Raw genomic sequence first — 24973 nt, 5'->3', positions numbered from 1 at the left:
AGACGGCTCATAGCGACGGCTGGAATGGAGCGAATGGAACGGCATCAGACACATTGAAACCATGGAAACCATGTGTGTGATGTGTTGGATCCGATTCCATGTACTCCATTCCAGCCATTATAATGAGCCTGTCCTCCCCAATGAAGGTGTCACCAACCAGCATATATATATTTTTTTACCTTCATTTAACTAGGAAAGTCAGTTAAGAACATATTCTTATTTTACAATGATGGCCTATCCCGGCCAAACCCTCTCCTAACTAGGATGACGCTGGGACAATTGTGCAACGCCCTATAGGACTCCTGATCACGGCCGATTGTGATACAGCCCGGGATCGAACTACATCAAATAAAAATATATATATATTTGTCACATGCGTCGAATACAACATTTCACCTTACAGTGAAATGCTTACTTACAAGCCCTTAACCAACAATGCAGTTTTAAGAAAAATACCCTAAAAATATATATAACCAGAGTCTACAGTGATGCTTCTATCACTGAGATTCAGTGCCGTAGACCGCAAGACGCCCGTCGGGGAGCCATACTAGTGTATATGTGCATAGCTAGGGAACATACCCTCACATCATAACCAGTTACCACTGCCCATTAGCAAATAGAAGGTTTACCTGCAAACATAATCATAAGGCTGTATACAACTCACATCTATTTGCTCTACTGCAGATGTGGAATGTCCACGAAAACATTGACGGTGCTGTATAGCTTACAGTTTGGTGTGTATTAGGCCAGATCAGGGTACGTGGTATCTCTGGTTCATAGTGTGTAGTTCTATGTAGTGATCTTTTGAGTTGACCTAATTACTATATCTTAAAACATGTTTTACATGACCAGAATCAATGGGAAAACGAACAATTATCGATTGACATTATTGCACAAATAATTATTGGAAATACATTTCAGTCCATGTCCATTGGAAATCATGTGTTCGATGTATTTGATACCATTCCACCAATTTGAGGGGCGGCAGGTAGCCTAGTGGTGAGAACGTTAGGTCAGTAACTGAAAGTTTGCAGGATCGAATTCTTGAGCTGACAAGATAAAAATCTGTCGTTCTGCTCCTGAAAAAGACAGTTAACCCACTGTTAGGCCGTCATTGTAAATAAGAATTTGTTCTTAACTGACTTGCCTTGTTAAATAAAGGTTACATTTAATAAAAAATTCGGCTCCAGTCATTAGCACGATCCTGTCCTCCCCAATTAAGGTGCCACCAACCTCCTGTGTTACAAAATCTATAAACAGTATGATAATATTTTCTTTGGAATTTCCTTAACTTCTGATATCTGAGATATCTACTGCAGCCCTCATCCTCCAGGTACAACACCCGTTCTGCCAGTCACATTCTGTTAAAGGTCCCCAAAGCTCACACATCCCAAGGTCCCTGTCTTTTCAGTTCGTTGCAGCTAGCAACTGGAATGAGCTGCAACAAACACTCAAACTGGACAGTTTAATCTCAATCTCTTCATTCAAAGACTCAATCATGGACACTCTTACTTTGTGTTGCTACCATGTTGTTGTTGTCATGTTGTGTTGCTACCACGCTATGTTGTTGTCTTGTTGCGTTGTATCTCTTATCGTGATGTGTTTTGTCCTATATTTTTTATTTAATGTATTTTTAATCTCATCCGCCGTCCCCGCAAGAGGCCTTTTGGTAGGCCGTCATTGTAAATAGTAATTTGTTCTTAACTGACTTGCCCAGTTAAATAAAGGTGAAATAGATGAATACACATTCAAACTTGGTCTGAGTCTTCGCCAGCTTTGTGGGCGGGGTTATCGTACTGAACGGTAAGGGGCGGGGTCCTACTGCTACATCATGGCAGACTCCTAGTCGTCACATTTCACATGTTGTGTAGTCTGAACGGAGCTCACAAGGTGTAACCGATTTAACTACCGAGTTCTGTTTTAAAACGCCGTTTTGATTTTATTAAAGTATAATATTTGTTTTTTCAAAAGGTTATTTATCCGTAAAGTGATGGCAAAAGGAGAAGGCGCCGACCAATATTCCAACAATAGTTTATTAACGAATAAACCGATCAACCCAGAAGTGGTCAAATTAGCTGGGAAGGTACGTTGATTATTAATGTATAGTTTTATGAACAACAATATTAGCAGCACATGTGTATGCATGAATGTACATCCTGAACTAAACTAGAGAGGAAGACGGCTTTGACTGAACGGCGATTCCAAAGAGATGGAACGGTTTGTCAACATTCTCATGTCTGTAACTTTTTATACGTCCAGCCTAATCAATTAGCCTAGTTGCCTAGCCAGCTACTTCTTGATGATAAACTATAGTCAGTTTTATTTCCACCGGCTTTGATGACAGCAGCCATCACGTTTCAATTACATTTCCCAAGGCGAGCACCAAACCCCCGGTCTGTCTTCCCTTTATTCAATGAAAATTATTTGCTACAGCTATTTATGTTAAGGATGCTTTTTGCTTTGAAAAACCTATTGAGAATAGCGTAGGTTATATAAGTGATTAGAACTAGCTATGCGGTTTAGGCAATAAACATGAATTGGAATGGGGCTTTTGGGAGTTTGAAATATAGGAGTAGCCTACGCCGTGCCAGAGAAGCGTCTTGCTCGATGTAGCTAACAATAGCAGCGAGGCTACGTGTCATTTCACCGGGACTGGAGCTGTGATTTCTTTTGAAGTTTGAATGAGCGCTACCATGCATGCATGATTTTGGTGTATACTAGGGGTGTGAATCGTTAAAAAATAAAAATAAAGTTGGGATCCTTAAACGTTAAGAAAAATGCCTAACCGTTAGTTGTGTAATAATGCAAGTTATCAACTACAGTCAAACTGCACGCAGATTTAAACTCCTCTTTCCAGCTCAGAATGAATTGTCTTATCCTCCTATACTGCCTTTTTAGCAGCTGGTTCAAGGTTTGGTGGTGTTGGACCAATGGGGTGCTTTCCTGGTGTCTTGACCAGCTTTCCTGGTGCCCTGACCAGCTTTCCTGGTGCCCTGACCAGCTTTCCTGGTGCCCTGACCAGCTTTCCTGGTGCCTGGTGCCCTGACCAGCTTTCCTGGTGCCTTGACCAGCTTTCCTGGTGCCTTGACCAGCTTTCCTGGTGCCTTGACCAGCTTTCCTGGTGCCTTGACCAGCTTTCCTGGTGCCTTGACCAGCTTTCCTGGTGCCTTGACCTGCTTTCCTGGTGCCTTGACCTGCTTTCCTGGTGCCTTGACCTGCTTTCCTGGTGCCTTGACCTGCTTTCCTGGTGCCTTGACCAGCTTTCCTGGTGTCTTGACCAGCTTTCCTGGTGCCTTGACCAGCTTTCCTGGTGCCTTGACCAGCTTTCCTGGTGCCTTGACCAGCTTTCCTGGTGCCTTGACCAGCTTTCCTGGTGCCTTGACCAGCTTTCCTGGTGCCTTGACCAGCTTTCCTGGTGTCTTGACCAGCTTTCCTGGTGCCTGGTGCCTGACCAGCTGTCCTGATGCCTGACCAGCTGTCCTGGTGCCTGGTGCCTGACCAGCTTTCCTGGTGCCTGGTGCCTGACCAGCTTTCCTGGTGCCTGGTGCCTGACCAGCTGTCCTGGTGCCCTGACCAGCTGTCCTGGTGCCCTGACCAGCTGTCCTGGTGCCTGACCAGCTTTCCTGGTGCCTGGTGCCTGACCAGCTGTCCTGGTGCCCTGACCAGCTGTCCTGGTGCCCTGACCAGCTGTCCTGGTGCCCTGACCAGCTGTCCTGGTGCCCTGACCAGCTGTCCTGGTGCCCTGACCAGCTGTCCTGGTGCCTGACCAGCTTTCCTGGTGCCCTGACCAGCTTTCCTGGTGCCCTGACCAGCTTTCTTGGTGCCTGGTGCCCTGACCAGCTTTCCTGGTGCCCTGACCAGCTTTCTTGGTGCCTGGTGCCCTGACCAGCTTTCCTGGTGCCCTGACCAGCTTTCCTGGTGCCTGACCAACTTTCCTGGTGCCTTGACCAGCTTTCTTGGTGCCTGGTGCCCTGACCAGCTTTCTTGGTGGCTGACCAGCTTTCTTGGTGGCTGACCAGCTTTCTTGGTGGCTGACCAGCTTTCGATGCTTGTTGACCATTTTATTACACTTCCATCTGCCAGAAATCACACCGACAAGAGTAGGCTACACACATCTGAAAACGAAGGTAAAACTGCAGTACACGGGATGCTTAACACCCTGACTTATTTTTCTTGTCCCGGGCCAATTGTTAAGGTCGAGCCCTGGGTTATTGCACACTCTTCTCTAGAGGTGGATTGCACAGGAAGGTTTAGATGTTGCAGTGCCCATGTCCTGCAGTTTCTCATTCATTTAACTCCTTTACAAGTGTAGGCCCACATGTCAGACAGACAGGTTTGATATGGGTAATGTGTAGGCCCACATGTCAGACAGACAGGTTTGATATGGGTAATGTGTAGGCCCACATGTCAGACAGACAGGTTTGATATGGGTAATGTGTAGGCCCGCATGTCAGACAGGTTTGATATGGGTAATGTGTAGGCCCGCATGTCAGACAGACAGGTTTGATATGGGTAATGTGTAGGGCCCGCATGTCAGACAGGTTTGTTAACCCAGACCCTGCGTGTCCCCAGGCGCTCTCATCCTTACCGTGTCTGAATCCTGGCTCAGGAAGGCCACCAAAAATTCTGAGATTTCCATTCCCAACTACAACATTTTCCATCAAGATAGAACTGCCAAAGGGGAGGAGTTGCAATCTACTGCAGAGAGCCTGCAAAGTTCTGTTATACTTTCCAGGTCTATGCCCAAACAGTTCGAGCTTCTAATTTTAAAAATGAATCTCTCCAGAAATAAGTCACTGTTGCCGCCTGTTATAGACCCCCCCCCCCTCAGCTCCCAGCTGTGCCCTGGACACCATATGTGAATTGATTGCCCCCCATCTATCTTCAGAGTTCGTTCTGTTAGATGACCTAAACTGGGATATGCCTAACACCCCGGCAGTCCTACAATCTAAGCTAGATGCCCTCAAACTCACACAAATTATCAAGGAACCCACCAGGTACAACCCTAAATCCGTAAATATGGGCACCCTCATAGATATTATCCTGACCAACTTTCCCTCCAAATACACCTCTGCTGTTTTCAATCAGGATCACTGCCTCATTGCCTGCATCCGCTATGGGTCCGCGGTCAAACGCTCCCTAAAACACTTCAGCGAACAGGCCTTTCTAATCGACCTGGCCCGGGTATCCTGGAAGGATGTTGACCTCATCCCGTCAGTCGAGGATGCCTGGTCGTTCTTTAAAAGTCATTTCCTTACCATCTTAAATAAGCATGCCCCTTTCTAAAAATGTAGAACTAAGAACCGATATAGCCCTTGGTTCACTCCAGACCTGACTGCCCTGGACCAGCACAAAAACATCCTGTGGCGGACTGCACTAGCATTGAATAGTCCCCGCGATATGCAACTGTTCAGGGAAGTCAGGAACCAATACACGCAGTCAGTCAGGAAAGCAAAGGCCAGCTTTTTCAAACAGAAATTTGCATCCTGTAGCTCTAACTCCAAAAAGTTCTGGGACACTGTAAAGTCCATGGAGAACAAGAGCACCTCCTCCCAGCTGCCCACTGCACTGAGGCTAGGTAACACTGTCACCATCGATAAATCCACGATAATTGAGAATTTCAATAAGCTTTTCTCTACGGCTGGCCATGTTTTCCTCCTGGCTACCCCGGCCAACTGCTCCGCACCCCCCGCAGCTATTTGCCCAAGCCTCCCCAGCTTCTCATTCACCCAAATCCAGATAGCAGATGTTTTGAAAGAGCTGCAAAACCTAGACCTGTACAAATCAGCTGGGCTAGACAATCTGGACCCTCTCTTTCTAAAATTATCCGCCGCCATTGTTGCAACCCATATTACCAGTCTGCTCAACCTCTCGTATTATCCGAGATCCCTAAAGATTGGAAAGCTGCCGCGGTCATCCCCCTCTTCAAAGAGGGAGACACTCTAGACCCAAACTGTTACAGACCTATATCCATCCTGCCCTGCCTTTCAAAAGCCAAGTCAATAAACCGATCACTGACCATTTCGAATCCCACCGTACCTTCTCCGCTATGCAATCCGGTTTCCGAGCTGGTCACAGGTGCACCTCAGCCACGCTCAAGGTACTAAACGATATCATAACCACCATCGATAAAAGGCTTTCGACTCTGTCAATCACCATATTCTTATCGGCAGACAACAGCCTTGGTTTCTCAAATGACTGCCTCGCCTGGTTCACCAACTACTTCTCAGAGTTCAGTGTATCAAATCGGAGGGCCTGTTGTCCGGACCTCTGGCAGTCTCTATGGCGGTACCACAGTGTTCAATTCTCGGGCCGACTCTTTTCTCTGTATATAATCAATGATGTCGCTCTTGCTGCGGGTGATTCCCTGATCCACCTCTACACAGACGACACCATTCTGTATACTTCTGGCCCTTCATTGGATACTGTGTTAACAAACCTCCAGACGAGCTTCAATGCCATACAACACTCCTTCCGTGGCCTCCAAATGCTCTTAACTGCAAGTAAAACTAAATGCATGCTCTTCAACCGATCGCTGCCCGCACCCACCCGCCCGCCTGACTAACATCACTACTCTGGACAGTTCCGACTTAGAATATGTGGACAACTACAAATACCTAGGTGTCTGGCTAGACTGTAAACTCTCCTTCCAGACTCAGATTAAAGTCTGTGTGCCAGACAGGTTTGATATGGGTAATTTGTAGGGCCCCACATGCCAGACAGACATGTTTGATATTGGTAATTTGTAGGGCCCCACATGCCAGACAGGCATGTTTGATATTGGTAATGTGTTGGGCCCCACATGCCAGACAGGTTTGATATGGGTAATGTGTAGGGCCCCACATGCCAGACATGTTTGATATGGGTAATGTGTTGGGTCCCACATGCCAGACAGACATGTTTGATATGGGTAATGTGTAGGGCCCCACATGCCAGACAGACAGGTTTGATATGGGTAATGTGTAGGGCCCCACATGCCAGACAGACAGGTTTGATATGTGTAGGGCCCCACATGCCAGACATGTTTGATATGGGTAATGTGTAGGGCCCCACATGCCAGACAGGTTTGATATGGGTAATGTGTAGGGCCCCACATGCCAGACATGTTTGATATGGGTAATGTGTAGGGCCCCACATGCCAGACAGACAGGTTTGATATGGGTAATGTGTAGGGCCCCACATGCCAGACAGACATGTTTGATATTGGTAATTTGTAGGGCCCCACATGCCAGACAGACATGTTTGATATTGGTAATGTGTTGGGCCCCACATGCCAGACAGGTTTGATATGGGTAATGTGTAGGGCCCCACATGCCAGACATGTTTGATATGGGTAATGTGTTGGGCCCCACATGCCAGACAGACATGTTTGATATGGGTAATGTGTTGGGCCCCACATGCCAGACAGACAGGTTTGATATGGGTAATGTGTAGGGCCCCACATGCCAGACAGACATGTTTGATATTGGTAATTTGTAGGGCCCCACATGCCAGACAGACATGTTTGATATTGGTAATGTGTTGGGCCCCACATGCCAGACAGGTTTGATATGGGTAATGTGTAGGGCCCCACATGCCAGACAGGTTTGATATGGGTAATGTGTAGGGCCCCACATGCCAGACAGACAGGTTTGATATGGGTAATGTGTAGGGCCCCACATGCCAGACAGACATGTTTGATATTGGTAATTTGTAGGGCCCCACATGCCAGACAGACATGTTTGATATTGGTAATGTGTTGGGCCCCACATGCCAGACAGGTTTGATATGGGTAATGTGTAGGGCCCCACATGCCAGACAGGTTTGATATGGGTAATGTGTAGGGCCCCACATGCCAGACAGGTTTGATATGGGTAATGTGTAGGGCCCCACATGCCAGACAGACAGGTTTGATATGGGTAATGTGTAGGGCCCCACATGCCAGACAGGTTTGATATGGGTAATGTGTAGGGCCCACATGCCAGACAGGTTTGATATGGGTAATGTGTAGGGCCCCACATGTCAGACAGGTTTGATATGGGTAATGTGTAGGGCCCACATGCCAGACAGGTTTGATATGGGTAATGTGTAGGGCCCCACATGCCAGACAGGTTTGATATGGGTAATGTGTAGGGCCCCACATGCCAGACAGGTTTGATATGGGTAATGTGTAGGGCCCCACATGCCAGACAGGTTTGATATGGGTAATGTGTAGGGCCCCACATGCCAGACAGGTTTAATATGGGTAATGTGTAGGGCCCCACATGCCAGACAGGTTTGATATGGGTAATGTGTAGGGCCCCACATGCCAGACAGGTTTGATATGGGTAATGTGTAGGGCCCACATGCCAGACAGGTTTAATATGGGTAATGTGTAGGGCCCCACATGCCAGACAGGTTTAATATGGGTAATGTGTAGGGCCCCACATGCCAGACAGGTTTGATATGGGTAATGTGTAGGGCCCCACATGCCAGACAGGTTTGATATAGGTAATGTGTAGGGCCCACATGCCAGACAGGTTTAATATGGGTAATGTGTAGGGCCCCACATGCCAGACAGGTTTGATATGGGTAATGTGTAGGGCCCCACATGCCAGACAGGTTTGATATAGGTAATGTGTAGGGCCCCACATGCCAGACAGGTTTGATATGGGTAATGTGTAGGGCCCCACATGCCAGACAGGTTTGATATAGGTAATGTGTAGGGCCCCACATGCCAGACAGGTTTGATATGGGTAATGTGTAGGGCCCCACATGCCAGACAGGTTTGATATGGGTAATGTGTAGGGCCCACATGCCAGACAGGTTTAATATGGGTAATGTGTAGGGCCCCACATGCCAGACAGGTTTGATATGGGTAATGTGTAGGGCCCCACATGCCAGACAGGTTTGATATGGTTAATGTGTAGGGCCCCACATGCCAGACAGGTTTGATATGGGTAATGTGTAGGGCCCCACATGCCAGACAGGTTTGATATGGGTAATGTGTATGGCCCACATGCCAGACAGGTTTAATATGGGTAATGTGTAGGGCCCCACATGCCAGACAGGTTTGATATGGGTAATGTGTAGGGCCCCACATGCCAGACAGGTTTGATATAGGGTAATGTGTAGGGCCCCACATGCCAGACAGGTTTGATATGGGTAATGTGTAGGGCCCCACATGCCAGACAGGTTTGATATAGGTAATGTGTAGGGCCCCACATGCCAGACAGGTTTGATATGGGTAATGTGTAGGGCCCACATGCCAGACAGGTTTAATATGGGTAATGTGTAGGGCCCACATGCCAGACAGGTTTAATATGGGTAATGTGTAGGGCCCACATGCCAGACAGGTTTAATATGGGTAATGTGTAGGGCCCCACATGCCAGACAGGTTTGATATGGTTAATGTGTAGGGCCCCACATGCCAGACAGGTTTGATATGGGTAATGTGTAGGGCCCCACATGCCAGACAGGTTTGATATGGGTAATGTGTATGGCCCACATGCCAGACAGGTTTAATATGGGTAATGTGTAGGGCCCCACATGCCAGACAGGTTTGATATGGGTAATGTGTAGGGCCCACATGCCAGACAGGTTTGATATGGGTAATGTGTAGGGCCCCACATGCCAGACAGGTTTGATATAGGTAATGTGTAGGGCCCCACATGCCAGACAGGTTTGATATGGGTAATGTGTAGGGCCCCACATGCCAGACAGGTTTGATATGGGTAATGTGTAGGGCCCCACATGCCAGACAGGTTTGATATAGGTATGTATGTGGGGTAGTAGTCCCAATAAGTCTGTTGGGAAATGCATCTCATGGGTTGGCACGGTTTTGGTTTCAAAAGATTCAACCTTGTACAATACCATTTGGTGTTTGACCATGAATTAAAAACTAGTGTTAGGCCAGATATTGTCAGTGAGTCAGTCCAACACTGTGAAAGATGCCTTCATGTCCCTGTGGTTAGCCTACATCAGGCTTAAGAGAGGGTCCTTTTTTATTTCAGTCAGAACAAGTTGTCACTGAAAGAATGTGCTGGTGCGTCAACAGCCTTAGTTATCTGACGTTGATGGTCACACGGTGACTCGTGTGTCTCACCAGATCCAAAGTACAAACAATAATAGACACAGATTCTCAAGGAGTTGTTTTATTTTGAACTTGTTTTATGGCCTGTGAACTTGCCCGGAAAATCTAGATGTGTTGGCAATGCCACTTAGCCTAGCACAGGATAAGGATTGATTTGGGACCCGGGCACAAATAAACTTTTATTTGCCCTGTAGTTCTTAGTACCCAATGTTCCCCCTATGTGTGAATGAGGTGACGTCTCAGATCCCACCAATCAGGATCCTCGCAAACCCGGGTGGTGGCCACAGAGAGCCCTTTTCATTGGCTTAGGAGGAGGGTGTGGGTGCCTGTGCTCCTGACTCCCTATTGGTTGACAAACGTTGAGGGCTCCCTTTCAAGTTGGCCAGCCATCCTGGCAAAGTTCCCTGTGAGAGAAGTGCAGAAAGGCCCTCGTTCTCGCCAGGGGATTGTGACAACCCTGTGAGACGACACACTAACCAGTCTGGACGTTTATTAATTTTTTTGATCAGGCTCCATAGAGTGATGTAGAGAATACAGTGCCATTCTGGAGGCAGTCTGTCAGGTCACTCATGCCAGGGAAATGATATGAAAGTAGTGCGCTATATATGGGGAGTAGGGTACCGTTTGGGATGCGGACAGGGTGATTGGTATCGAGGAGGGAAAGGTTACAGTCTACAACCTGTGGGGACAGAGACAGAATAATTGGGTTACACTGTTCTCACGCTGTCGTGGGACCGTCTCATGACAAAATGCCTCTTTGTCCCAGATTCCCAGCACTGGTCCTCCTGTTACTGTGGGTGTCTTCTGTAGCCCCTGTTCCTGCGCCTGGGCCTCACGTTACTGTGGGTGTCTTCTGTAGCCCCTGTTCCTGCGCCTGGGCCTCACGTTACTGTGGGTGTCTTCTGTAGCCCCTGTTCCTGCGCCTGGGCCTCACGTTACTGTGGGTGTCTTCTGTAGCCCCTGTTCCTGCGCCTGGGCCTCACGTTACTGTGGGTGTCTTCTGTAGCCCCTGTTCCTGCGCCTGGGCCTCACGTTACTGTGGGTGTGTTCTGTAGCTGGATGGTTGATCTGGAAACCAGAACTCTTGAGTAAAACGGACGAGGGAGGACGGGAGAGAGACTGTTTTGGATTTGGCTGCTAAGCAGCATGTCCCCCCCATCACCATTATAAAGAGCGCCTGCTAAATGCGAAGCCAAAGAGACCGTAGATCCAATCATACTTAGGCTAGCTCTGCAAATAAGTTGATGTGATTATTATTTGACCCTTCTGGTCATTTATGAACGTTTGGACATCTTGAAGAACGATCTGGCCATGTACTCTTATTATCCCCCGGAAGAGCCAGAAGAGGACTGGCCTTCCCTCAAAGCCTGGTTCCGCACTACATTTCTTCCTAGGTTCCTGCATTTTCTAGGGAGTTTTTCCTAGCCAGTGTGTTTCTACATAGGTTAATGCACCTTGCACTAATTGTTTCAAGTTATTGACACACTGTCCAGTTAGTTGGATCATCTTTGGATCACTTTGTAGTAGGGCTGGGAATTGCCAGGGAACTTACAATACAATATGTTCATGATACTTAGCAATATATTGCAATTCTACTATTCTATATGCATTGCGAATTGGTGTCATGTGTGTTGCAGAGGGACAAGAGAACCATAATAAAAAAAACCACTTCTAATCAGTCATGGAAATAAGTCATGGAAATAAGTCATGGAAATAAGTGCTAAAATCATGTTGGCTTACCATTTCATAAAGAGAAATACAGTGGCTTGCAGTAGTAATCCCCCTGGCATTTTTCCTATTTTGTTGCCTTACAACCTGGAATTAAAATTGATATTTTTGGGGGGGGGCATTTGTATCATTTAATTTACACAACATGCCTACCACTTTGATGCAAAATCTTTTTTGTGGAACAAGCAAGAAATAAGACAAAAAAACAGCATGCATAACTATTCACCCCCACCCAAAGTCAATACTTTGTAGAGCCACCTTTTGCAGCAATTACAGCTGCAAGTCTCTTGGGGTATGTCTCTAAGCTTGGCACATCTAGCTACTGGGATTTGTGCCCATTCTTCAAGGCAAAACTGCTCCAGCTCCTTCAAGTTGGATGGGTTCCGCTGGTGTACAGCAATCTTTAAGTCATACCCCAGATTCTCAATTGGATTGAGGTCTGGGCTTTGACTAGGCCATTCCAAGACATTTAAATGTTTCCCCTTAATCCACTCGAGTGTTGCTTTAGCAGTATGCTTAGTATGTCATTGTCCTGCTGGAAGGTGAACCTCCGTCCCAGTCTCAAATCTCTGGAAGACTGAAACAGGTTTCCCTGAAGAATTTCCCTGTATTTAGCGTCGTCCATCATTCCTCCAATTCTGACCAGTTTCCCAGTTCCTGCTGTTGAAAAAAATGCTTCACTGTGCTTCACTGTGGGGATGGTGTTCTCAGGGTGATGAGAGGTGTTGGCTTTGCACCAGACAGCGTTTTCCTTGATGGCCAAAAAGCTCAATTTTAGTCTCATCTGACCAGAGTACCTTCTTCCATATGTTTGGGGAGTCTCCCACATGCCTTTTGGTGAACACCCAACATGTTTACTTATTTTTATCTTTAAGCAATGGCTTTTTTCTGGACACTCTTCCGTAAAGCCCAGCTCTGTGGAGTGTACGGCTTAGTGGTCCTATGGACAGATACTCCAATCTCTGCTGTGGAGCTTTGCAGCTCCTTCAGGGTTATCGTTGGTCTCTTTGTTGCCTCTCTGATTAATGCCATCCTTGCCTGGTCTGTGAGTTTTGGTGGGCGGTGCTTTCTTGGCAGGTTTGTTGTGGTGCCATATTCTTTCAATTTTTTTGGTAATGGATTTAATGGTGCTCTGTGGGATGTTCAAAGTTTCGGATATTTTTTTTATAACTCAACCGTGATCTGTACTTCTCCACAACTTTGTCCCTGACATGTTTGGAGAGCTCCTTGGTCTTCATGGTGCCGCTTGCTTCAGAACAGATGTGTGTGTGTATATATATATATATATATATGTGATCATGTGACATTTAGATTGCACACAGGTGGACTTTATTTAACTATGTGACTTCTGAAGGTAATTGGTTGCACCAGATCTTATTTAGGGGCTTCATAGCAAAGGGGGTGAATACATATGCACACAATTTATTTTATTTTTTTAAACTTCACCAATTTGGACTATTTTGTGTATGTCCATTACAATGTATGTGTATGTCCATTGTCCATTGAAATCCCCCCCAAAAACATTGAAATTACATGTTGTAATGCAACAAAATAGGAAAAACACCAAGGGGGGTGAATACTTTGCAAGGCACTGTATAGGAAATGTTATACCGTATGTTTTTGAATATTTATTTTATTATATCGTAAAAAAATATTGCGGTAACAATATTGTATCCCTACTTTGTCTAGAATTCCCTCTCTGATGTTAGAGCTGTTTAGTTATTTGTTGGTTTGTGACTCTGTTGAAGGTCAGACTGCAACAAAGTTCAGTTGGTGTCTGATGTGAAACAGTGATTTTACCAGACACATTATTGCATCAAGCCATTCCGTGCAAGCCTGGGTGCCATCTTGTTTCTGCTTTGCAGTAGCAAACCCCATTGATGCAACAGACTAGCATTCAGGGCCTAAGTTATTGCATGAAACTTTTTAATAAGGAATTAATGTAACATTCATGCATTGCACATTCCTCTACCTTTAATGTGGATCCTAATAAACTAAACTGTTAAACATGTCAACTTGTTGTTAATGAACCCCTCCCCCCCCCCCCCTGTCTTTCCCAGCGTGAGCAGTACGACAGGTTGACCATATGCAACAAGTTGTGCTACGCGGTGGGAGGAGCGCCCTATCAGATCACAGGATGTGCGCTGGGCTTCTTCCTCCAGATATACCTACTGGATGTGGCACAGGTGAGTGTTCAGTCAGTAGCACCCTTTTCTCTATTCAGTGCACTAGCCATAGGGCTCTGGTCAAAAGTAGTGTACTATATAGAGAATAGGGTGCCATTTGGCACTCAGATGAAGTTATTAACTCAGTGGTGGGTTGTCACCTGACTGTATCAAAGAGCTTACTGAGGCTTAGCCAGAGGGAGGGGAGTAGACTGACTCGTCTGGCCCGGGGGAGAACGGTCGGCTAGACTGACTCGTCTGGCCCGGGGGAGAACGGTCGGCTAGACTGACTCGTCTGGCCCGGGGGAGAACGGTCGGCTAGGCTGACTCTACTCTGCGCTCTCGCGTTAGTAGAATGTTGATGTTGATCTGGTTGTTGAGGGCAAGATGGCGTCCAACTCCCCCCTCCCCCCAACCGCTGAGATCAGTGATGAAGAGTCAATTCGGCAACACAGCATAGCCATCGTTCTTCGCACTATAGTCACGACTTTCTCTGCTCTGGCTTTTGTCAACATCCAGCGTCCACTAGTGTTTTAAAACTGCAAAATGTAACTTTTTTTGGGAGACCTGACTAAATTCACGTAGAAATGTGAGTTATAGATCTGTAATTCATGTTGAAAACAAGTCTCTAAGAAGTCATAGATCTGTTCTGTTCACTATTTCTATGCTTCCTGTTCTCAAGTTGTTTTTTGAGTCTTACTTTTGTAAAAGGTTTTGTACACCAGCTTAAACAACAAAATGTTTGGTTATGGAAAATTATATTTCACAGCGGTTTAGATGGTACAGTGAGTCTCTAAACTTGCTTGTTGTGACGTAAACGGTTTGAATTTTAGCAACCAGGAAATGGTGAAGCGGTTTCTGCATAGTGCACGTTTTAAGTGTAACCTCCTTGAACAGGTGGTAGGATTCATGGAGTAATCTCCTTAGGCTCTCTAGACATAGTCTTTTGTAATCTTGTGGTTTCCTGTTATTCTGTAGCATGATGAGGGAACACTTTCAGTAGCCCACAGGACTGACTCAATAGGTTGAACATGACCGCTTTATGCTTCAAATGAGCCGCCTCTGTCAGGTCAGTTGGACCTGTTTCCATCAAGTCTCCCAGCCTGGTCTTTTAGTTCTAACCATTCATCCATCCATATCTCTAACCTTGCTCTCTCTCTCTCCTCTTTCCTCAAGTTGGACCCATTCTATGCGTCGATAATCCTGTTCGTGGGGAGGGCCTGGGATGCTGTGACGGACCCGATCATTGGGTTTATGATCTCGCGCTCTCCCTGGACACGCTTCGGACGAATGCTGCCATGGTACGGCCCATTTTACTGGTTCTGATATCAAATCAGTCACATTTTAGCCTGAGAGAGCTTCATGTGTTTTCTCTTTTCCTGTTTTGTTGTGAAATTCATCCCTCTGAATGGTAGTCATGAAGGAAAGAACTGAGGAAAGCGGCCGTAACTCCTATCTGTGGGCTCTAGGTTCTTCCCCACTAATTCAGCCATTTTGTTTTAGAATTCCCTGGTTGTGGCATCTGTTGCTGTAACTAAAGGCAACCTCTATTGGCAGATGGATATCAGGCTACCTGACGGTTTCAAATATCCACATTGCCTTTACAAGATTGTGTTATTTTCATTTTTGGAGTGTTACTATTCACAGGTTCTATGCAACAACAACAAATGTAAGTGCAAGGGAGTGTCAGGAATACTTGGTGACAGCCAAAAGGGTCATAGTCTGCGTTTACCAACAATGGTTTAGCAATAGATCTCGCTGGAATGTCTGTGTGTTGGCCATTTCCCCCATTGGTCCCCAGTCATTTTGAAATCCCACTGGTGTGCCAAGTGTGCTTCAAGCTTACGTGTCCCAAATGGCACTCTATTCCAACATACTACATTTAAAACAGAGCCCTATAGGCCCTGGTCAAAAGTAGTGCACTATATAGGGTTAGGCCATAGGGAATGTGTGATAATTGGATGGGGTTAGGCCATAGGGAATGTCTGCTAATTGGATGGGGTTAGGCCATAGTGAATGTGTGCTAATTGGATAGGGTTAGGCCATAGTGAATGTGTGCTAATTGGATAGGGTTAGGCCATAGGGAATGTGTGCTAATTGGATGGGGTTAGGCCATAGGGAATGTGTGCTAATTGGATGGGGTTAGGCCATAGTGAATGTGTGCTAATTGGATAGGGTTAGGCCATAGTGAATGTGTGCTAATTGGATAGGGTTAGGCCATAGTGAATGTGTGCTAATTGGATGGGGTTAGGCCATAGGGAATGTGTGCTAATTGGATGGGGTTAGGCCATAGGGAATGTGTGCTAATTGGATGGGGTTAGGCCATAGGGAATGTCTGCTAATTGGATAGGGTTAGGCCATAGTGAATGTCTGCTAATTGGATAGGGTTAGGCCATAGGGAATGTGTGCTAATTGGATGGGGTTAGGCCATAGGGAATGTCTGCTAATTGGATAGGGTTAGGCCATAGTGAATGTCTGCTAATTGGATAGGGTTAGGCCATAGGGAATGTGTGCTAATTGGATGGGGTTAGGCCATTTCTTAGCATACATTCACTATGACCTGTGTTGTAACTGTCTGATGGTGAAATTTTGGGGCAAGTACCTCCTGGTACGATTTGAGTACATTTTCATTCAAATTTCAGCTGCGGCTCTGAAAGGGTTACTGCAGTTGTTTACCGCTCAGAGTACTTACACACACGGCTATAAAGATGTTACTTTCTGTAAAAAGATTTCTTTAAACATTCTCTGAAACATAAGCCACATTTCCTACAGGGCAAAAATGAAGACAAAAAAACAACAAACAGTCAGGCTTCTATTTAAGTCTTTGTTAATAAAGATTAGAGGTTCCCACCGAGTTCCTGGTCTTCAGCCTTCATACATGTCTCACTATGCTTTTTCTTTAAACCTTTTTAAAAGGGCCGAGTTTTGCGTCTCTTTTGGGATATACGGTGCATTCGGGAAAGTATTCAGACCTTGACTTTTTCCACATTTTGTTACGTTACAGCCTCACTCTAAAATAAAACATCCTCATCAATCTACACACACTAACCCATAATGACAAATCCAAAACAGGTTTTTAGAAATGTTTGCTAAAGTATTCAGACCCTTTACTCAGTACTTTGTTGAAGCACATTTTGGCAGCGACTACAGCTTTGAGTCTTCTTGGGTGTGATGCTACAAGCTTGGCACACCTGTATTTGGGGAGTTTCTCCCATTTTCTTCTCTGCAGATCTTCTCAAGCTCTGTCAAGTCTGATGGGGAGATTTGCTCGACGGCTCTTTTCAGGTCTCTCCTGAATCCTGTTCCATCGGGTTCAAGTCCGGGCTCTGGCTGGGCCACTCAAGGACTTGTCCTGAAGCCACTCCTGCATTGTCTTGGCTGTGTGCTTAGAGTCGTTGTCCTGTTGGCAGATGAACCTTCACCTGAGTCTGTGGTCCTGAGGGCTCTGGAGCAGGTTTTCATCAAGGATCTCTTTACTTTGCTCCGTTCATCTTCCCTCAATCCTGACTAGTCTCCCTTTCCCTGCCGCTGAAAAACATCCCCAGAGCATGATGCTGCCACCACCATGCTTCACCGTAGGGATGGTGCCAGGTTTCCTCCAGATGTGACGCTTGGCTTTCAGGCCAAAGAGTTTAATCCTGCTTTCATCAGACCAGATAATATTGTTTCTCATGGTCTGAGAGTCCTTTAGGTGCCTTTTGGCAAACTTCAAGTGGGCTGTCATGTGCCTTTTTTACTGAGGAGTGGTAACTCATCCAGAAGGTTGTCCTGCTGGAAGGTTCTCCCATCTCCACAGAGGAACTCTGGAGCTCTGTCAGTGACCACGGGGTTCTTGGTCACCTCCCTGAACAAGGCCCATCTCCCCTGATTGCTCAGTTTGGCCGGGCAGCCAGCTCTAGGAAGAGTCCTGGTGGTTCCAAACTTCTTCCATTTAAGAATTATGGGGACTTTCAATGCTGCAGAAATGTTTTGGTACCCTTCCCCAGATCTGTACTTAGACATAATCCTGTCTCTGAGCTCTACGGACAATTCCTTAGACCGCATTGCTTGGTTTTTGCTCTGACATGCACTGTCAACTGTGGGACCTTATATAGACAGATGTGTGCCTTTCCAAATCATGTCCAATCAATTGAATTTACCACGGGTGGACTCCAATCAAGTTGTAGAAACATCTCAAGGATGATCAATGGAAACAGGATGCACCTGAGCTACATTTCGCCTGTCATAGCAAAGGGTCTTGTTTACATTTGTTTTAATATTACCTTTTAATTTAAACAGGCAAGTCAGTTAAGAACAAATTCTTGTTTACAATGACGGCCTACCGGGGAACAGTGGGTTAACTGCCTTGTTCAGGGGCAGAACGACAGATTTATTTGACCTTGTCAGCTCGGGGATTCGATACAGAAACATTTCCGGTTACTGGTCCAACGCTCTAACCACTAAGCTACCTGTCACCCCAGGTAGCCGAGTGGGTTTTTTATTTATTTTTGCAAAAAAATCTAAACTCTTTCGCTTTGTCAATATGGGGGGGTATGGTGTGTAGATTAATGTTTTTTTTTATTTAAGCCATTTTAGAATAAGGCTGTAACGTAACAAAGTGGAACAAGTCAAGGGGTCTGAATACTTTGCGAAGGCTCTGTATCTGCTCTTTTTTGGGGGGGGGGGGGGCTGCAGCTCGAGTTGGTTGTTACACTGTCCATCTATCATGAGTGAGTCATTAATTAATTAATCATATTTAGTAGATTTTAGTTTAAAAAAAATTGGTGTATCTATTTCTCCCTTATGTTTGCATCATGGGAAATGTCCCTGCTTTACCCCTCTGGAACTCTGTGTGTAGTTTTGTCCATCTGCTCTTTGACCCCTCTCTACGGAATTAGGACTGACAGTGCTTTTTCCCCGAGGGGGGGGGGGGTCTGTGTAGCTGAGCTTTCAAACCATTTTTATTCAAGGTCACTGACCCTGGTGGAATAGCCCCCCCCCCCCCCCCCCAGGCAACCATGCAAGGCTTCCTTTTGTCCTCCTCCCAGCATCACAGCTCTCCCTGTCCTGTCCCCAACTTTCCAGCATCACAGCTCTCCCTGTCCTGTCCCCAACTTTCCAGCATCACAGCTCTCCCTGTCCTGTCCCCAACTTTCCAGCATCAGTGTCATTACAAATGGCATTATTATCCAGTTCTATCTGATGACCAGGCCCACTGTCACAGATGGAGACTTTTTCAATCGTGGGCTTCAGGAATGTAGACCATGACATGACTACTTTCACATTTCTGTGACTTTTCATTCTAAAATAAAATAGGAAATTTGAACCAAAGTCTGAGTCATTCACTTGTATGAAGATTTTAAATTGTGTCCTTACTGGGTCATCTATATTCCTGCACCAGTCCACACTGATGACTCCACCCTCCCTCGTACACTCAGGCCTCTACACCGAGAGGTCCTCATTCCCTAACGGTCAGGCAGGTCTGATTCCAGTCAAAGGCCCTCTGTGACCGAGGTACAGTGTCAGTCTGTCAGTGCCTCTGATAGGTCATGTAGGATTCTGGAACTCTTCAGAGGATGTTCCAGAACACCAGGTGTGTCTCTCTGTACCACCTAGGCTGAGTCCCAACTCGAACCCCATGTTCTATTATAGTGCATATTGACCAGAGGGATGGATTGGGTGCCATTTGGGAGACGGTCCAAGTAGGGGACCTGAAGATCCTTGAGAGATGGATGGATGGATAGGGAGGGGTTTGAGGTGGCTGGGTGACGGAATGCTTTCCTAATGCTGACTAGTCCACTTGCATCAGTGCAGGAGGTGGGGGCGGTGGGTCAGATGGACACGAGTACTACATCCTCCTATAGTATAAATGCAGTAAAGTACACACATTTTGAGCAAAATTAGTGTTTTTAGACACAACTGCACACGTGCAAAGGGTTAGGCAACCCTGATCCTGGAAGTTCTGTACGAGACTTTTTGAACCCACTGAGGAACCCGAGTCATGTAGACGGATCAAAAGATGCCATGGAATTCAGTGACTCTGGTCGGGGCAGGATGCAGCTTGATGAAATCTGTTTCCTTCATTTCTCTGGCGTTCTTATTCTAACGTATTCTGAGGGGAAAGAAGGGAGAACGGAGGAAGATTCAAGTTCAGTCCGAAGGGTTAGGCCCTAGCTAGGTGTTGAGAGGATCGGTCTCATACTTTGACTGAGAGGGAGGGGGAGGGGTATGTTTTGAGGGGTATGTAGATGAGTGACTAATGTAGTCAATCGAGGGTTTGGTTCAGAACAGACGTCAATCTTGAGGAGCGGTGCTTCAGTGGGGCTGAGAGGAAGAGGGAAAGAGGAGGAGGAGGGGGGTGGAGTAGAGTGCTCTATGCTTCAGTGTTTGTGAGGGGGGGGAGGGTAGGGGAGCTCTGATTGGCTGAAACTGGTGGTGTGTTGTGGGCTGGACCAATAAGAGGCGTCTGTGTAGCATTTTTAAAGCGTAGCTGAGGAATCTGAAGGTGTTACTGCAGTTCAAGAGACATGGAAAAGAGCTGAAGGCTTGAGCACAGTCAGAGTTGCAGTCTAAGCTGCGACTGAACGACTGGGGCCGAGCGACGCTTCCCAGAGCACGTCTAGTATTTACTGTAGGAGTAGCCCATACATTTTAGTTCAGATTTTAATACACGATTTCCTAACACCTAATAGCTTTTAATAACAAGGCCTCGACTGCTGTGTCAAAGAGCACGCCATCTATTTTACTGGTTTTTTTTGCATCTCAGGTTTCACAACTCGGTTACTTCAACATCTTGACTGTCAACATTACCAGGAATTCCAGTCTGGTTTTCTGAGGTCACCCATTTTAAGCTTTTATAAGCCATATTTCCACTTATCCTGCCAGCTATGTTTATTAGAAAGGATTTTGCCATTTAATCGATCCAATAATCATAATTATATGTGTGTGTGTGTGTACACTAATAGTTACTTAGAATAGGTATGAAGAATTTCTTGTAGACCAGACGTTGGATGTCTTCACCCACATGGCAGTTGTATGTAAACATCAACATCCTCTGCTTCATTCAAAATTAGTTGAACATTTTCCCTTTATTATGATTAGCATGTCGCTACAAGTGTTTGATGCCACGGTCTTCTTATTGTCTCTGCCTTTTTAGTCCTATATATCACAGTGTCAAGGGCATATGAACTAACAGGTTATAGAGCAAACGACACAATTATCACAACGCGGTTGTAATATGGCTTTTTATTTTTTCCTGGCTTGGCTTCCCCCGGTGATATTACCCACGCACCACTGCTGCTTTGATGTGGCGCAGAGATTGGCTGAACCAGGCTCCCGACAGGGCATTATGCACATTACTGGTGGGTTGGGTCACACCACTCCCTGAATGTAACCAGGCATCTGCTCTGCTATCATAATTACAGGTCATAAAAGTCCATATGTTTTCATATCATCACTATCTCTGCTTCGTTCACAAATTAGTTTAACTCCTTCCCGTTTTTTATATTTATTACGATTTAGCATGTCGCTACGAAGTGTTTTACTAAGCAAACACCTAGTAGTTACTTGACTTTAAATAAGTATTACTCTGACCCCCCCCCCCCCCCCCCTCAGTCACTGGGGGGCTATTTTAGCAGAGGGAGGAAGTCATTTGACTCCTGGGTGTCTGTCCAATGCTTCTGGTTTATAGGCTCAGTTCTACTGTGAGATGGGTGGGCTATGGTAGTCAGGTTTATAGGCTCAGTTCTACTGTGAGATGGGTAGGCTATGGTAGTCAGGTTTATAGGCTCAGTTCTACTGTGAGATGGGTGGGCTATGGTAGTCAGGTTTATAGGCTCAGTTCTACTGTGAGATGGGTAGGCTATGGTAGTCAGGTTTATAGGCTCAGTTCTACTGTGAGATGGGTAGGCTATGGTAGTCAGGTTTATAGGCTCAGTTCTACTGTGAGATGGGTAGGCTATGGTAGTCAGGTTTATAGGCTCAGTTCTACTGTGAGATTGGTAGGCTATGGTAGTCAGGTTTATAGGCTCAGTTCTACTGTGAGATGGGTGGGCTATGGTAGTCAGGTTTATAGGCTCAGTTCTACTGTGAGATGGGTAGGCTATGCTTCTGGTTTATAGGCTCAGTTCTATTGTGAGATGGGTGGGTTATGGTAGTCAGGTTTATAGGCTCAGTTCTACTGTGAGATGGGTAGGTTATGGTAGTCAGGTTTATAGGCTCTGTTCTACTGTGAGATGGGTGGGCTATGGTAGTCTGGTTTATAGGCTCAGTTCTACTGTGAGATGGGTAGGCTATGGTAGTCAGGTTTATAGGCTCAGTTCTACTGTGAGATGGGTGGGCTATGGTAGTCAGGTTTATAGGCTCAGTTCTACTGTGAGATGGGTAGGCTATGGTAGTCAGGTTTATAGGCTCAGTTCTACTGTGAGATGGGTGGGCTATGGTAGTCAGGTTTATAGGCTCAGTTCTACTGTGAGATTGGTAGGCTATGGTAGTCAGGTTTATAGGCTCAGTTCTACTGTGAGATGGGTAGGCTATGGTAGTCAGGTTTATAGGCTCAGTTCTACTGTGAGATGGGTAGGCTATGGTAGTCAGGTTTATAGGCTCAGTTCTACTGTGAGATGGGTAGGCTATGGTAGTCAGGTTTATAGGCTCAGTTCTACTGTGAGATGGGTGGGCTATGGTAGTCAGGTTTATAGGCTCAGTTCTACTGTGAGATGGGTAGGCTATGGTAGTCAGGTTTATAGGCTCAGTTCTACTGTGAGATGGGTGGGCTATGGTAGTCAGGTTTATAGGCTCAGTTCTACTGTGAGATGGGTAGGCTATGGTAGTCAGGTTTATAGGCTCAGTTCTACTGTGAGATGGGTGGGCTATGGTAGTCAGGTTTATAGGCTCAGTTCTACTGTGAGATGGGTAGGCTATGGTAGTCAGGTTTATAGGCTCAGTTCTACTGTGAGATGGGTAGGCTATGGTAGTCAGGTTTATAGGCTCAGTTCTACTGTGAGATGGGTGGGCTATGGTAGTCAGGTTTATAGGCTCAGTTCTACTGTGAGATGGGTAGGCTATGGTAGTCAGGTTTATAGGCTCAGTTCTACTGTGAGATGGGTAGGCTATGGTAGTCAGGTTTATAGGCTCAGTTCTACTGTGAGATGGGTGGGCTATGGTAGTCAGGTTTATAGGCTCAGTTCTACTGTGAGATGGGTGGGCTATGGTAGTCAGGTTTATAGGCTCAGTTCTACTGTGAGATGGGTAGGCTATGGTAGTCAGGTTTATAGGCTCAGTTCTACTGTGAGATGGGTGGGCTATGGTAGTCAGGTTTATAGGCTCAGTTCTACTGTGAGATGGGTAGGCTATGGTAGTCAGGTTTATAGGCTCAGTTCTACTGTGAGATGGGTAGGCTATGGTAGTCAGGTTTATAGGCTCAGTTCTACTGTGAGATGGGTAGGTTATGGTAGTCAGGTTTATAGGCTCTGTTCTACTGTGAGATGGGTGGGCTATGGTAGTCTGGTTTATAGGCTCAGTTCTACTGTGAGATGGGTAGGCTATGGTAGTCAGGTTTATAGGCTCAGTTCTACTGTGAGATGGGTAGGCTATGGTAGTCAGGTTTATAGGCTCAGTTCTACTGTGAGATGGGTAGGCTATGGTAGTCAGGTTTATAGGCTCAGTTCTACTGTGAGATGGGTAGGCTATGGTAGTCAGGTTTATAGGCTCAGTTCTACTGTGAGATGGGTAGGCTATGGTAGTCAGGTTTATAGGCTCAGTTCTACTGTGAGATGGGTAGGTTATGGTAGTCAGGTTTATAGGCTCTGTTCTACTGTGAGATGGGTGGGCTATGGTAGTCTGGTTTATAGGCTCAGTTCTACTGTGAGATGGGTAGGTTATGGTAGTCAGGTTTATAGGCTCAGTTCTACTGTGAGATGGGTAGGCTATGGTAGTCAGGTTTATAGGCTCAGTTCTACTGTGAGATGGGTGGGCTATGGTAGTCAGGTTTATAGGCTCAGTTCTACTGTGAGATGGGTAGGCTATGGTAGTCAGGTTTATAGGCTCAGTTCTACTGTGAGATGGGTGGGCTATGGTAGTCAGGTTTATAGGCTCAGTTCTACTGTGAGATGGGTAGGCTATGGTAGTCAGGTTTATAGGCTCAGTTCTACTGTGAGATTGGTAGGCTATGGTAGTCAGGTTTATAGGCTCAGTTCTACTGTGAGATGGGTAGGCTATGGTAGTCAGGTTTATAGGCTCAGTTCTACTGTGAGATGGGTAGGCTATGGTAGTCAGGTTTATAGGCTCAGTTCTACTGTGAGATGGGTAGGCTATGGTAGTCAGGTTTATAGTTGGCACAGCATCCAGCCTTTTTTTCTTTTTTAAATGTCCACCTCCCAGATTGGTGTCTCTCTAATTTGGAAGCCACATGGGGTATGGCTGGACACATGGGGTATGGCTGGACACATGGGGTATGGCTGGACACATGGGGTATGGCTGGACACATGGGGTATGGCTGGACACATGGGGTATGGCTGGGCACTCAGGCTGATTTTGGACATTTAAAAAAATAAATAATTGAGTCTCCTGCCATGTCACAGGTAAACCAGAGTTTGGAGCTAAAGTTATCATAAAAGAACACAGTTGTATAAAAGTGAAGTCTGTTAACAGCAGTTCAGAACTGGGCAGATGATGGTCTCATGACCCAACTGACTTTTTTCTTTTTTAAACATCTCAATTTCCCTTTTGTATAGAAAATCCAATTTCATACACTGGAAATTAATAAATAAACTTTTGTCTTAATTTGGATAATAAAGATGCAGTGTTATTTTAGTCCGTTGACTAAACACTTTACAGGCAGATATTAAACAGGACTTTGGCTACAACGAACGCTGGTCGAAACCACAGACAGTTCGGGGACTTTTGTTTTGGAACGTGGCAGAGCCGAGTGATTTATTATTTTTTTTGACGCAGTGGCGTGTATCCGTGGATGCCAAGGAAAAAAGAAAATAACACAATAATTGATCTTTCTATGTTACATAAATGTCAATTCGCCAAGAGGCTGAATGTATGT

General features: G+C 45.9%; 1 protein-coding gene across 2 annotated transcripts in view; it reads left to right on the top strand.

The window, feature by feature from the left end:
• Window positions 1-1861: 1861 nt before the first annotated feature.
• LOC139558947 (sodium-dependent lysophosphatidylcholine symporter 1-B-like) overlaps window positions 1862-24973 on the top strand; it is a 41252-nt gene continuing 18140 nt past the window's right edge. For both annotated transcript variants that reach the window (XM_071374467.1, XM_071374468.1), the window contains exons 1-3: window positions 1862-2083; window positions 13840-13965; window positions 15121-15245. In XM_071374467.1, the coding sequence (XP_071230568.1) occupies window positions 1991-2083; window positions 13840-13965; window positions 15121-15245 (344 nt within the window). In that variant the 5' untranslated portion in view covers window positions 1862-1990. The remainder of the gene's footprint in view (window positions 2084-13839; window positions 13966-15120; window positions 15246-24973) is intronic.

Source organism: Salvelinus alpinus, chromosome 29, assembly GCF_045679555.1.
Source record: "Salvelinus alpinus chromosome 29, SLU_Salpinus.1, whole genome shotgun sequence".
In the NCBI taxonomy this organism is placed as follows: domain Eukaryota; kingdom Metazoa; phylum Chordata; class Actinopteri; order Salmoniformes; family Salmonidae; genus Salvelinus; species Salvelinus alpinus.
Note: the sequence above shows the minus strand (reverse complement) of the source record. Positions and strands in the feature narration are given on the sequence as shown.